The 15,601-nt window shown below is 33.9% G+C and overlaps 1 protein-coding gene across 3 annotated transcripts in view; it reads right to left on the reverse strand.

Moving 5' to 3' along the window:
• Positions 1-6,473: 6,473 nt before the first annotated feature.
• The window catches only part of LOC118198106 (uncharacterized), a 207,124-nt gene continuing 197,996 nt past the window's right edge, over positions 6,474-15,601 (reverse strand). For all 3 annotated transcript variants that reach the window (XM_085818997.1, XM_035369711.2, XM_085818998.1), the window contains one exon: positions 6,474-6,679. In XM_085818997.1, the coding sequence (XP_085675123.1) occupies positions 6,545-6,679 (135 nt within the window). In that variant the 3' untranslated portion in view covers positions 6,474-6,544. The remainder of the gene's footprint in view (positions 6,680-15,601) is intronic.

A 15,601-nucleotide genomic window follows, 5' to 3' on the forward strand; every position in this document is an offset into this window, starting at 1 on the left:
TCCAATGGAAGATGTTTTTTGAATAATTTTGGCAGCAGAAAAATTGAAAGTGTGATTTTCAGACCAACAATGTTGAGCAACAGAAGACCTCTGTGTTTCCTTTTTTCTAACATATGCCTCATGTTCTTTGACGCGAAATTTTAAGGCTCTCTTAGTTTGGCCAATGTAAATTAAACCACACTGGCAAGGAATCCTATAAATACCCCAGGAATTCATATCCGGAATGGGGTCCTTGAGTATAGAAGTTGGAATTTTATTGATGGGAGAAAAAACAACCCGAAAGTTAAATTTCTGCAAAATATGTGCAACTTTATAGCTAATTGATGGAAAGAAGGGAATGAAAACAGAATTTTTATAATCTCCTAAAATAAGAGTGTGGCTTTTAGTGTGTTGAGATGAGAATTTTTTAACTGCTTGATTAATAATGTTGGGTGAAAAACCCCTGTCAATAGCTATTGCTTTTAAATAATTTAGTTCTTCATCAAGGGCTAGTTTGGAGGAGCAAACTTGAAGAGCACGGAAAACATAGGAATAAAATGAAGCTAACTTTTGTTTAGTCGGATGACATGATTTAAAGTGTGGTGGAAGGCAAACCGATGAAGGTTTACGGTAAACTGTAGTACTGAAGTTGGATGTGTTACGTGTGACCAAAATGTCGAGGGGCTTTTCACCCAACATTATTAATCAAGCAGTTAAAAAATTCTCATCTCAACACACTAAAAGCCAAACTCTTATTTTAGGAGATTATAAAAATTCTGTTGTCATTCCCTTCTTTCCATCAATTAGCTATAAAGTTGCACATATTTTGCAGAAATTTAACTTTCAGGTTGTTTTTTCTCCCATCAATAAAATTCCAACTTCTATACTCAAGGACCCCATTCCGGATATGAATTCCTGGGGTATTTATAGGATTCCTTGCTAGTGTGGTTTAATTTACATTGGCCAAACTAAGAGAGCCTTAAAATTTCGCGTCAAAGAACATGAGGCATATGTTAGAAAAAAGGAAACACAGAGGTCTTCTGTTGCTCAACATTGTTGGTCCGAAAATCACACTTTCAATTTTTCTGCTGCCAAAATTATTCAAAAAACATCTTCCATTGGAGAACTGGATTTTCTAGAGGCATTTCACATTCATAAAAATGTTTCTGTTCTAGTTAACGATCCTAATTCCAATCCAAATTTGCCTTCGGCTTTTAGAGAAATTATGTTTTAACTCTGGTTTCGCCAACAGATGGCACCACTTGCTTATTCTTGTCCAGGCTTTCTTATCTTATCTAATCATTATTTCCTATCTTGTTCATTTGCGGTTTTGCAGCTGAAGATGATGGTTCGGTAAAACCATCGAAACTAGTCCTGTGAAAATTTTGTAAATTAACGCTGATTTTTGTTGTTTGACTTCTGAATTAGTATTTATTCGGCGTGTTATTGTGTCTTAATTAAAAGAAGATTAATTAATATTTTTTAAATTTTTTATCTTGTATTTTTTTCCCTTTTGCTTTTCATTTTTATTTTTAGAATTTGTACTACTATAAATTCCTATTTTAATTTTGATATGTTTTGATTTTGTGTTAAACCCCTTTTACACGATTGTTAACATTAATATAGTTTAGGAATAGCCTTCATTTGACTCCAATTTACTTTTAGCTTTAGAATCCTTAAGTATATGTAGATAATAGAATTCGTTTTCTTTTAAGTTTTTAAGGGCCCCCTACCTATTTGGTGCAATGACGCAAGATGCAATTTTCTGTATGACGCAGTTAGGAGGCCCTTGGAAGCACCTGAAACAACTAAATTCAAGTGTTTGCAAAAGTTAAAATTCCAGCATTCGACTATGAAATAATAACTTCATGACCTACCCCAGTTTAGGGGCAGCAGTGAGCGGAAAATAGGAAAAGTTTCTTTGTATTCTTTAGTCTCAAACCTGAAAATTATTAAAGGCGACCCCTTAAAGGAAAGGTTTCTCCTTTTTTGCAATCTCAAATCAAAAAGCGGTGGAAGTGGAAATTAATTGTAACTATTTATTATAAAGTACTTATTTTGCATATTAATTTGTTTCTGTATAATTCGCATTATAATCGAATAATCAGTAGACATATTTTCTTCCTTTTCTTAATGCATCCTACGTCGACATGTTCCTTTTTTATATAGACTTATTCATTTATTATCAGTATGCATCTCAATGAAAGGAGAGAATAATCTGTCTCTCGCACTCACACAAAAAGTCTTAATTAACTGAATTAAAATCATCTGACGTCAAATACCCAGACTAAAGCAAGTTTTCATTTCACCAGTTGGTCAAGGGAAATTATTTTCCTTTTTATTCTTTCTTCACGTTACGTATCTTTCAACGGGTTCCCTAAGAACATGCTTTTATTTTTTAACAATTAATTGATTTTTTTTTAAATTTTCACGTTTTTTATTTATTTATTTTTAAGCACATTAAATTTATAGGGAAAGGGGCCCAGGAAAATTTTTTTGCATAAGGGCCCAAGAGTTCTAGTTATGCTTTCTAGTTATTCACTGGCTTTGAGGTCCGGATTAGAGATCATTCCGGATAATGGACATCCGGAATAGAGACTTTGTACTGTATTATGAAATGTTTCAACCCTTGAATTTTTTTTATAAATTAAAAGATAGATTAAAAACCTGACAGGAAATCAAATGGCAACACCTTGCAGAACTAGTAATTTTCGATGTCACATGGATGATAAATATGATAAGGTGAAGCAAGAGGGATGACAAAGTGCTAAATTAATGTGACAAAATGTGAGAAAGAGAAAGGCTAGGTTTTCTCTTTTTCACATATAGGAAACCTAGCCTTTCTCTTTCTCACATATTGTTGTTTTCCAACATCTTAAAAAAAAAAAAAAAAAAAAAAAAAAAAAGGTAATATAATAATAAAGAAATAAAACTAATGAAGTCAATGTGTGTGAAAACTAACTATTTCAATGCTAAATTCTAGTTCTGTGTAGCAATTCGGGCATCTTAAGGCTTCTAGTGAAATAGAACTCAAAAGGTTTAAAATAAACCTTTTCCTTTAGTTTTTCAGTTTGAAAACTCCATACCTTGTGTAGTCAGCAAGTCACCACTTCTTGCAGAATTAATAGAACACTAAGGTTAAAGTAAAATTAAGCAATTAAAGTGCAAATTTTTACCATAAATTTTGGCTCAGGCCCTTTATTCATGTGAGAAAGCCAATTCAGGTAAAGCTTAAACTACATAAAAATAATTTAGAGGTGGTCAGAAGTTCCTGCTAAAAACTCTCTCTTAACTTCAAAATCTCTGATATTAGTATCAGGGAATACCAAAGTTTATGTTAGCAAAAGCCACATGCTAGAATTCAGGAAGGTTGATGGGGCACAACTAGAATTATTGAGAGCCGTGATTAGATACTGATGTTATTTTAGAGCAGCCCAACCAATTTTTGAACAGGGGGGGGGGAAATCTGAAAGCTTTCAAATTTTACATTACGCCCAAAGCACATATTTAGAATTTCTGATACTCAGTCTCGTGTGCTGGAGATACTTTTTTTTTTCCCCTTGTACAATTTTTCATCGCTTGCTTTGAAATTGTTGAGTGTGTTAGTAAAAAATTTGTTGAAGTAACACAAAATATGAAATCAATGAAACAAATTTCAAATTCCACATTAGGGCTTCCAGATGCCCATATTCAGAGGAAGATTACATTATTCAAAATTTGATGCTCTAGGTACTGTTGTTTTATCATAATGCGAGAAACATACATACATTTATGTAAATTACCGTATTTACGCAAATCTAATGCGCATCGTTTTCGGCCAAATGTAGTACTCAAAATTGGGGTGCGCATTAGATTCAATGGCGCATTAGATTCGAGTGCAAAGTTCGCCGTTTACGTCAGCAGTTCGCCGATGACGTCAACCAAATTTAAATCGTAACGATGGATTACTGTATTTCTCAACTACATTTACCGTTACATTTATCGTTGACACATTATTGCATAGAGGATACAAACTGCAGAGTACGTAGTCACGAAATGGAGAGCAAGCAGAGAAGAATGTCATATGACGCTACTTTCAAACGTAAAGTAATTCTTTATCCTGAAAGAAATGGCAATAGAAAGGCTGGGAGAGGGTTAAATGTAGCTGAGAGCAATGTTTGCTTGTGGCGGCAACAGAAATTGGCACTGTTTGCAACTAAAACTAGTAGAAAGAAATTCACTGGCCCTCGCAAAGGAAGACACCCTAAAATTGAAGAAAAAGTTTTGGAATTTGTACGTGAAAGGAGAAAGAATGGACAACCTGTGACTAGCGACACTATAAGAACTAAAGCAAAAGAGGAGGCTGAAGTTCTTGGAATACCGAAACCAGAGTTTAAAGCTAGCCGTGGATGGGTGGATCGGTTTATGAAGCGGATAGGCTTATCTCTAAGACGCCGTACAACAATATGCCAAAAGCTTCCTGCAAATTTTGAGGGAAAACTACTAACATTTTAGCGATATGTCATCACACTTCGGAAGGAAAAGAATTTTTCAATGGGGCAAATTGGCAATGCTGACGAGATGCCAATTTGGTTTGATATGCCTCGTAACTACACCATTACGGAGAAGGGGACTAAAAAGTTATCATCAAAATAGTGAATAAAGACGTTTACTATTAATCACTGATTGTAGAAACTGTTAGCTAGATAGAAATGTTACAATTTATTTCATGTTCATACTTTACGATATGTACCGTATATACGGTAGTGGTAATTAATAATGATTGTTTCACATAACAATAGCCCACTAATAGGTTAATTCTATGTTCTGCTACTTTATGCATAAATCCATTGTTGTACAAAATATGGTATCTAAATTTAAATAAAATTATCATACCATTGATTGATAGTTTATATACAAATCCATTGTTGTATAAAATAAGATTCAATAAATTCCTCATACCATTGATGCGCATTACATTCGCCGACAAACAATTTTTTTATTATTTAAAGTTTTAAAATGGGGATGCGCATTAGATTCCCATAAATATGGTATTTAATTTCTTTAAATGTAACACAGGGCGATAATATTTGGTGGCGACAATTTGAAAAGTGAACTGACATTTACAGTGAACCAAAGAAAAATGCCAAAACAAAATTAATAGTTCTTCTGGGCTAAAAAACAAAAACAGAGAGCTTTCAGACTTTAAATTATGCCCAAAGGGGTGTTCTTTTAACGTTTTGTGTGTTACCTTTATTTATTAAATATCATGTTCTTCGCACATAAACAATAAAATTTAGTTCACTGGCAATATCGCAAAATAATTTTAAAATGAGCATATCTTTAGAATTTCCAATATACAGTCAGGTGCGTTGGAGATAAAAATGTTAATTTCAACAACACATATTCTAAAATTCTTCTTCATTACTTCCTTAAGTACGCATCCCATAGAATTTGCTTTGTAATAACTTTTAGCAGATTGCTTTCTAGTACAAACAATTCTTGCTTAAATAGTTTTATAAAGATATTTTTCAACATGATTTCAATTATGTTTACAACTCAATGTTAAGGTTATTATATATTTAGATAATATTTATAATCACTATAAATTTAGATACATTTAATAACTAGATTTCTTGACAGAAACTTTCACGAGTTTATGAATGATTAAATTTTTCATTTCAGATACATTTATAAATAATTTAATAAATATTTACGTATTTTGTTAAATGCAGATACATGCTTTTTGAAAGCATATGCATAAATACCCACATATATATTTAATATTTTTCATTTTCGGCATGTGCAAATCTTTAATTTCTGAGCATTCACTATGTGTTTGAATTATAAAATAAAAGTAGCGAATACTCTTTCAAGGATATTGAAAGATGTATACAATTTTAAAGATACTGTAAGGTATTTTTCATTTTTTAAGCACAACATTTTTACTAAAATCTATATTTTTACAGTTCATCAGCTTAGAATTTTATAAAACAAATTCATATTCAAAATTGCAGTTGTTAGTTATCCAAAAATAACCGTGATGTGATTTTTGGGTAAATATAACTAAACTATACAAATTGCTATAATCAATCAGACAATGAATGTTTCTTTTATGCAAAAGTGTCCCGTTTTTCGATTTGTATAGAACTTTCATGTGTCAAAATACTATCAGAGTGCTGTCAAGGGAGCTTCTGAATGTAAACAATTCAAAAACACCCCATCTAGAGACTGAAGCCTCGGAGCAGTTCTTCACTCGTAGTGCTGGGTTGGCCCCCTCCTTCCTTTCTTACCTCCATAATATAAACTGATTCCTATAAAATATGGCTATCATGATTCTTACAACAAATTATTGAAATTATTTTATTGCTGCACAGTAATTTAAAAAACAAAATAAGCTTTTTCAAAATAATTATGAAATTAATGACATATGAAGTGACTTTTTCCTCTGAATTCATTGCACAGCAAGCAATTAGAAATCATGCTTACAGAAAAATAAAACTCACTAGCATAAATCATTTATATGAAACAATTTTATTTTGATGAATATCATATGATTTTCTTATATACATTAAAATCACATTTCTTAACAAACATCCACAGTTTGCGGTTGAGGTTCAGCAGGTTTCTTTAACTTCAGAAACTCAAGACTTTGTTTATATAAATCCTTATCCACAACACTATACTGAGGACTGTAAGTCACAGTTGAGCTAGCTGTAAACTAAAATATTAAATTTAATTAAATTTTGAAAATAGAAGCTGTACAAAATATCATGTAACAAACACCATTCACTGCAATATTTTGAAAGATGGATAAGAATGATATACAAAATAAAGGAACATGTCATGTGCTACTTATACATATATAATTCATGTCACATACAAACAACTGAAAAAGTGGAAATACAAAGTTAGTGCACTACACCCACTTTTGTAAACATTTCGGACTAATATAAAATACAGCTCCATGATGTAAATGGAACAGCAAATGCAATGAATATATAAATGCATTGATAAACTGCAAAATAATTATCCCAATATCTTAAATGTGCCCATAGTGAAGACAGAACAACAAATGTAGCAATACACCTGTTGAATTTAATGATTTACATATATGCTAGAATACATATAATGCTAGAAATGTTAGACTTTCTGCAATAATACTACATGCAGGTTTTAACTCTGACATGATATGATAAAGAAACAGTTAAAAGAAACTGGCTGCAAATAGCTACCAAATTAAATCTGCAGCAATGTACAACACTAATAGATAAATGATGCATTTAGTAACTCAAAATTTGGGGCTGGCAAGAAACAAATTTATAATAGAATAATCATTTTATACCACTGGGTTGAAAAGTAAACAACATTAAGGTAATGAAGGAATATTATTGTTAATTGTATCACCATCATTTGATAAATCTTGCAGCTAGAATAGCAATCGATTGTTGTAGTCTTTCATGTTACAGTATAAATGCTAAAGGGTGCAGCATTGTTCTTAATACAGACACTTGCCTTGATGACAGAAAGAGCAAGCCTGGAACGCTAAATTTGTTGTAAAAAAATATGCATGATTCATTTAATATAATGGGCGTTTCCAAATTCAGAGGGATTATAGTAGGCATCAAGAGGATGAAAAATTATCATAGAACATTGGGTTGTGAACAACATTTAGTGAATGAAAAATCACAAAAACCAGACTTCTAGAGGATAGTGAGCCAGATGAAAAGCGGTCAAACAAATGCAATGATTAGAAACACTGTGGTCGGAAAGAAAAAAACCTTTTCACATGCAAATTTCCAGCATGTATGTGGAAAATAAAAGGAGCAGTCGAGAAGAAACCTTTTCATATGAAAATTTTCTATGTGTATGAGGAAAATAAAAGAAGCGAGCAAGTATTCTTTAGTGGGCACTCCAGAATTCGTAGGTGTTTAACTTCATTCGGAAACATGTCAGATTACACTAATGAAGAATATGCAGATATGCATCTGATTTATAGCAAGCAGTGGCAGCGGATGCTTGGCATAAAGCATAGACAAAAAGCAATATCTGAGGAGGTTTTTTTTTTTTTTCATACCACCTTCCTGTACATTTATCGATGGCTGAGGGAGATGGGATCCTTCCAAATAATGAGATGCAATGCAGGGGCTAAGGTGCAGTGTGTGCACACTTGAAACAGAAAACCAAGTATTGTAGTGGTTTGCTAGTTCCCCCATCAAATGATCGGTCGCAGCTGAATTGGGTATTTGTCATAAAATCAAGAGAAAGGTTCTGCATGCAGAAAACATGCACCCCTCCCACATGCAGAATGTTCAACTCCTAGGCAATGTCGACTACTCCCTTTGGGTAGAGTTCCCATGCTCGATGCTTGATGCCACACACAGAATAATTCACAATTTTTCGCTACTGTTTTATTCTCAGAGGAAGCCTGCTTTATGAAAGAAGGCATGGTCAACATGCACAATGTGCATATGTGAATGTCCGAAAATTCCTACAATGCGGTCTCATCGTCTGTCAATACAAGTTTGGTATTAACATCTAGGCAGGGATTCTCACAGATTATCTGTTGGGACCATACCTTCTGCCAAAATGTCTCAATGGCATAAACTAATTTGTTTTCCCACAGCACATCGTCCAAGATTTGATGCAAAGAATATCGGCCTCTGTGTGCCAAAACATATGGTTCATGCAGGATGGTGCACCAGCACATTTTGCAACTGTGGTGAGTAACCACCTTGAAGATACATATCCTGGTAGATAGTTTGTTAATTATGGAAAAGCATTCGAAGGCCACCTGCCTAACACGAGGAATGCCTTCACGAAGGACTTCCTAAGGGAAACTTGCTCGCACACATGTTACCCATGGGGAAAAGCACGAAAACAACCATAGAGACAGCCTGTTCATCAGGATTCGAACTGTGGATCGAGCTACCAGTATTCAGGGACTTTACCGCTCGGCCCCTAGAGGCGGACTGAATGCAGTGGATCTGTCACTTGGCCTCCTTGCTCCCTGAAACTCTGTTTCTTGGATTTCTTCTTCTGGGTCCACTTGAAAGTGATTGTCTATCAGACGGTTGGGATACAATAGAGGATCTGACAGCATGGATCATTGTTGCTTTAGGATACATCACTTTCATACTGAGTAAATATGAATGTGTGCAGCAATCCTTTGCCCTTCGGTGTTGGCTACGCAATGACTATCGCAGTAACAACTTGTAACAATTCCTATAAAGTCTCTTGCCATCTCCTTTCTGATGTTGAACTGAGATGCACTGTAAATTTGTTTTACGTCAAATAAATGTTTTTCTATTTACTATTGGCCCTTTTTCCCCCCATTCGACATCATACCCTTCATTATTTTTGCTATTTTGTTCCACTAAACATGATTTGGACCCTATGTTCTATGGCTATATTCCATCCTCTTGATGCCTACTATCACCCCTCTTGAATTTGTTGGTCAAATTCAGAAACACCCTATATACACTATATATAAATATATATATATATATATAGAGAGAGGGAAAAAATTGAAGAAATTTAATTAAATACAATTAATGTCCCGCAAATTGCTGTGAAGTTAATTAATTTATTCATATTATTCATAAAAGAATAAGACAGAATATATAACTCTGCTAAGCCATGCTGTATTTATTTATTTATTTATTTATTTAAAGTCTGTGCTTTCTTTATGTTAGACAACTTACCATTTATGGTAGATATATATATTCCTTTTATTCTACTATATGTAATAATTTAGAAGAGAAGACTTAGATACTTGCAAGCATGGCCAGTAAAACAATTCTTTTATTTCTTGACAAAACATTGGTTTTTGTTACAGGTGAACATTCTTGATGCATGACCAATAAACTAGCACAGTACATGCATCTGCTCTTGAAGAAAAGCAAACAGTGATTGTGATATGCTGAAGATGAAAACCCAATTCAGAATGTTTTGGTTCTGATTTAGCTTCATTTTGATTGGTTAATTTAAAGTTTCTGAAGTTATATTGGCTGATATTACATAACAATCTGCAGAAATCAATCATGCAGTTTAGAGAGATGAATTCAGGAAAATTTAATAAAATAAGGATTTTTAAGTACCAAGGTCAAAATTTCTTACATAATTATGCCTAATTTGAGTATTCTAATTTCGGGTAGATAAGCTGTGGCTTATACGTGTTTAAAAATTGAAATTTAGGTCGGCAGCGTATTTGAGGGAATTTTACTTTTCCTCTGTTTTTTAAAACTTTGCTATATCGTAAGTTATGCACAAGTGAAACGGTAAGAATTCGCTACAATATTCTAACTTCAGATTGCAATAAGGTCAAACTTGCCTAACTAAGGTAGGTGGCACTCTCTGTAAAGACACTGTAAAGCATGTACTTTCTACTAAACTCCATGGTTTTGCCCATGTTTTCCTAGGACTTTTTTTAATGGAAACAACTACGTTTACTTTCTAAGTGCTATGTTCATTCTTACAAGTTTTTACTGCTTTGTAGCTTGCTTTTTGCTTGCCTTGTCATTTGCGCTTTAAAAATATTATTATGGCTCAACGAAAAAGTTATACAGCTGCTTTTAAGCTTTCGGCGTCAAAGAAAGCAATCAAAATTAGAAATCGCGCTGTGGCTAATGAATTTCAAGTTAATGAGCAATACATTCGGCGGTGGAAGTCTGAACAAGAAGAATTAAAGAATGCCTAAGAATAAAAGATCTCGTCAAACTGGTGTCATAGCCTGGTCTGTTCTAGAAGACAATTTAGAGAAATGGACAATAAAGCAGAGAGAAAGTGGATTATCAGTATCAACAGTTAGAGTAAGCAAAGGTAATTTCTCGACACATGGGCATTAAAAATTTTGGAGGACGTACTTGGTGTTTCAGATTCATGAAGCGAAAGAAATTATCTGTCAGGACCAAAACAACAGTTGGACAAAAGCTTCCCGTGGACTGGCTTGGAAAAAAGATAGTTTTTTTGCACTACACATCTAAGAAAATTAAAGAACAAAATTTGAAAAGAGGGCAAATAATTAATATGGTCAAAGTGCCCGTTACTTCTATCCTCCGAGCAGAAATGTTCATTCAATAAGTGAAAAAACTATTTCAGTGTTAACAACTGGGAATGAAAAGACTTCTTTTACTTGTGTTTTGGGTTGTGCCGAAAATGGAGAGAAGTTAACCCTTTTGATAATTTTCAAACGAAAAACAGTTCCAAAAGGAAAATTCTCTAAAGAAGTTATTATTTGCGCCAATGAAAGAAGTGATGTTTGGCTGAGAGAAATTTGTCGAAAAAGGAAAGGTGTTTTTTTCCAATCCTGGAGGACTTATCATTCTGGATTCAGTGCGATCCCATTTAGCGGATATGGTAAGATCTGAAGCAAAATGGCTGCAAAGTGGACTCCAGTCCTTCACAAATTTGGGACGAATGAGAAAAGCTCCGCATGAGGAGGCTGCCTTATGGATCAATAAAGCATGGTAATCAGTCCAAGCTGGTACAATCGGCTTTCATTAACCCTCTATATATACGTATATATATGGCCTTGTCGCTAGAATATTTTTGTGATATCTGTAAGAAAGTATATACACATGCACATTAAAATATATCGAAGAAATTAAGGTAATAAATCAAAATAAAACAAATCCAAGTATGAAATACCAGGAGAGTTTTTACATTAAAATAAAAATAACTTGTTCTCATAGTAGTTTTGGAAAATTTGCACTTTCTTAGTGAAAACACTGGCCGCTCAGAGTGTTAAATTATAAATCATCGAAAAAGAAAATGAAAGTGAAGAGAGTCATGTTGAAAGAAGTGATTTAGAACAGAGTGATGAAACTGACCTTGGTGGTCATTTGTTAAATTTACTTTATTTTGACATCAACGAGTCAAATTTTGAAGGTTTTATATAAATAAATGTAGTTTAATTTAATTAAAAATTTCTATTTGTTTATCTAATTTGCATATTCTTTTTCATAATATGGTAATTTATGGTGATAAATGAAGTTTACCGAACCCGTAAAAATAATATCTATTAGAAATCATAAGTGTTTGTTTTTGTCAAGTTCAAGGTAAGATACAGTGGATGGACAAAAATATGGAAACACCTTGTGAAATGCATGTTTGAAAAGAAAGATTGATTTTAATGAAATATATAGGTGGCGCTGGCATTTTTTACTACTGACGCCACCTATACAACTTCGTAAATGTGCTAAACAGTTCAGTTGTTGTCGGAGTACTGTTACGTGAGGTTGTTATTGCATTATGTCAGAGTTAACAGACTTCGAACGTGGGCAAATTGTTGGAGGACGTATGGTAGGTGCTTCCGTAAGCAAGGTAGCCGAGGTGTTTAGTGTTTCAAGAGGTACTGTATCGAAGATTTATTCCGCATATTTGAAAAGCGGAAAAACATCATCTGCTAAATCACAGCACGGACGAAAGTGTGTCCTGAGTGATCGTGACAGACGATCATTAAGGGCAATTGTGACTAAAAATAAGAAGACCACAGCTGCAAAAGTTACTGCTGAAATGAATGTTGTGTTACCGAACCCTGTGAGTACCAAAACAATTAGAAGGGAGCTTCATAAACAGAGAATTGCTGGCCGTGCTGCAATTGAGAAGCCACTCATCAGTGATGCTAATGCCCGTAACAGGAAAAGGTGTTGTTTAAGTCATAAAGACTGGACTATAGAGCAGTGGAAGCGAGTAATATGGTCTGACGAGTCTTCTTTCACATTGTTTCCCACTTCTGGCCGAGTTTACGTCTGGAGAACACCATCTCAAGCCTGTAATACAGACTGCTTGTTGCCAAGAGTGAAACATGGCGGGGGTTCTGTTATGGTTTGGGCAGCCATATCGTGGTTCTCTGCTAGCCCCATGATAACTGTGTCAGGGCACATGACTGCCAAGACTTATGTGAACATTTTGGCCGATCAAGTTCATCCCATGGTACAAACTTTGTTCCCCGATGGTGATGGTGTCTTCCAAGACGACAAAGCCCCTGTTCACACAGCTCACATTATCCAGGACTGGTTTTCTGAGCACAAGGATGAGTTGTCCCATCTTCCCTGGCCACCACAGTCACCAGACCTGAATATTATTGAACCTTTGTGGTCTACATTGGAACGGAAAGTGCGTTCTCGTTATCCACCGCCAACATCGTTATCTGAACTTGCCACCGTTTTGCAGGAAGAATGGTATAATATTCCCTTGGCAAACATACAGGAACTGTATTTATCCATTCTGAGAAGACTGCAAGCTGTTTTGGATGCCAACGGGTTTCCTACACCATATTAAGCAAAGAAACATGTTTTTTTAAAGGTGTTTCCATATTTTTGTCCAACCCCTGTATTTCTTCTTTATTTATTTATATGTTACTGATCATATTTATGTTCTAAACATTATAAAACATTATTGATGACAATTACATCAATGTGGCAGGGAATTACTGAATAAATGAATATTAAGTGTTGTATTCCGGAATGCTTTTCTGTGGCGTATACAGCAGTACGGCTTATCCCGATGAACTTCCTTTTTTTTTTTTAAAAGTCAATTATCATGTATGCGGCGTATACACCATGGCAGCTTATCTATTCGAAATTAGAGTATCATTTAATTTCCAAGGATTTTACTGCTTCATCCAAATTAGTTGAAGATTTCATCAAACTTGTCCCAATTATCAGGGTTCATACACATTTCTGCACATGGAAATTAAGTACTTTCAAAGACTTTTAAGGACCATTAATGAAAAAAATTAAGGACCTATCAGCAAATATGAGCTGAAAAAATTCAATTAAATTCGATCAACTTCTGTCTGAACTTTACTTTTGCAATAACACTCTAGGAATAAAATAGATCCATAAGTAGGATGCATTCTTATTAAACATAATTTAATAAACATAACTATAAAACAATTCTGAGAATAAAATCCACTTTATAAAACTTATCAAGTAGCATTAAATATTTTTACACGTATAATAGTTGGACATATTTGAAAGACGATTAGGGACATTTTGTTTACGTTTTACTAACAGTTAGCTTTATAATTAAGACACAATAACACGCCGAATAAATACTAATTCAGAAGTCAAACAACAAAAATCAGCGTTATATTTACAAAATTTTCACACTAGTTTCGATGGTTTTACCGAACCACCATCTTCAGCTGCAAAACCGTACAAAATTTTCACAGGACTAGTTTCGATGGTTTTACCTGAAGATGGTGGTTCGGTAAAACCATTGAAACTAGTCCTGTGAAAATTTTGTAAATATAACGCTGATTTTTGTTGTTTGACTTCTGAATTAGTTAGCTTTATGATTTTTTTTTTTTTTTTTTTTTTTTTTTTTTATGTCTTATTTTGCCAGGTACAGTACAAAGTCCGTAATCCAGACTCCTCAGGACATCGGCAATTCCGGATTAGGGGTTTTTCAGAATTATAGATCATCAATTTAAATCTCGTAAGATGGCATGCAGAAATCATAAAATTAAAAATATAAAAACGTAATTTATGAAATAAAGAACGATTATGATCTAAAGGGTATCAAAATTAAAAAAAAAAAAAATAATAATAATATTTATTTGTTTGCTTTATTAAACATTTCTTTCAATGTAAATTGTTTAAGTCTTGTGCTAATACTTTCTCTTTAATTCTATAAACAGACATAATTTCTTGTTCAGTCAAAAAGTTCTGCTGTGTCAAGAATACCAACTAATTTGTCAATCGAAATTTTTTCGTTTTCAATAACCTCTTTGTCACTTTCTTCACTATTGGAAGTGCACATTAAATGCGCATGCGTAAAGCATACCCCCCCCAAAAAAAAAGTTTGTGGCTTTGAGGTCCGGATTATAGATCATTCCAGATAATGGATGTCCGGATTACAGACTTTGTACTGTACTTAGTCTACAGGTTTAGTAAATAAAACCTGAAAGCCTGATGTAGGTAAGTTTGAAAGGTTGGTAAGTTTTGAAAGTTAGTTGTGCTCCGTCTGTCTGATACAGTTTGTGTCATGACATCATGTAGAGTTACTGGGTTGTAACCCAGTTAATATATAATTTAAGGTTACAATAAGCCACTAAAGCATCAAAGATGACGAGTTGTTTTGTATTATTTTAAGTCTCACTGGATGAAAAGACGAAGTTTTACATCAATTTTTATGTTTTTGTACTGTATCTTGTGACCACAGTAAGGATTATTGAAAGGCAATAACTTGGTTTAATATGCAGAGATAACTTTTAAAGGTGAGTAGTTAGTTACAAATAATTAAATTAGGTAGTTAACCCCTTCACGCCGACTGTCATGTCTGCGTGCCAGCAACAAACACAATCACTTCCCGGCCGACACGCAGGCGTGCCAGAGCGTTTTCCCGTTCAGCCCCGACTGTCACGTATTTGTGCCAGTGTCCTGGAACGTTTTAAAAATTATAATTTCTGCCACAAGATAGCACTGTATGTCCATATGGTTTCAGATACATGTGCATTAGACCTTCTACTTGAAATGTTAGAAACATGACTCACATACACGTGTTTTTGATTATATAAACAAAAAAGGAAATAAATGTTTCCGAATCGTGTGATTTATGACGTCTCTTTAAATTCGCATGTGGTAGCTGTTTATTGCAAGTAGAGAAGTTTTATTTTCGTTAAAGTGTTGGTTAT

Source organism: Stegodyphus dumicola, chromosome 6 (assembly GCF_044657685.1).
Source record: "Stegodyphus dumicola isolate Sdum_Otavi_A_Nest chromosome 6, ASM4465768v1".
NCBI lineage: Eukaryota > Metazoa > Arthropoda > Arachnida > Araneae > Eresidae > Stegodyphus > Stegodyphus dumicola.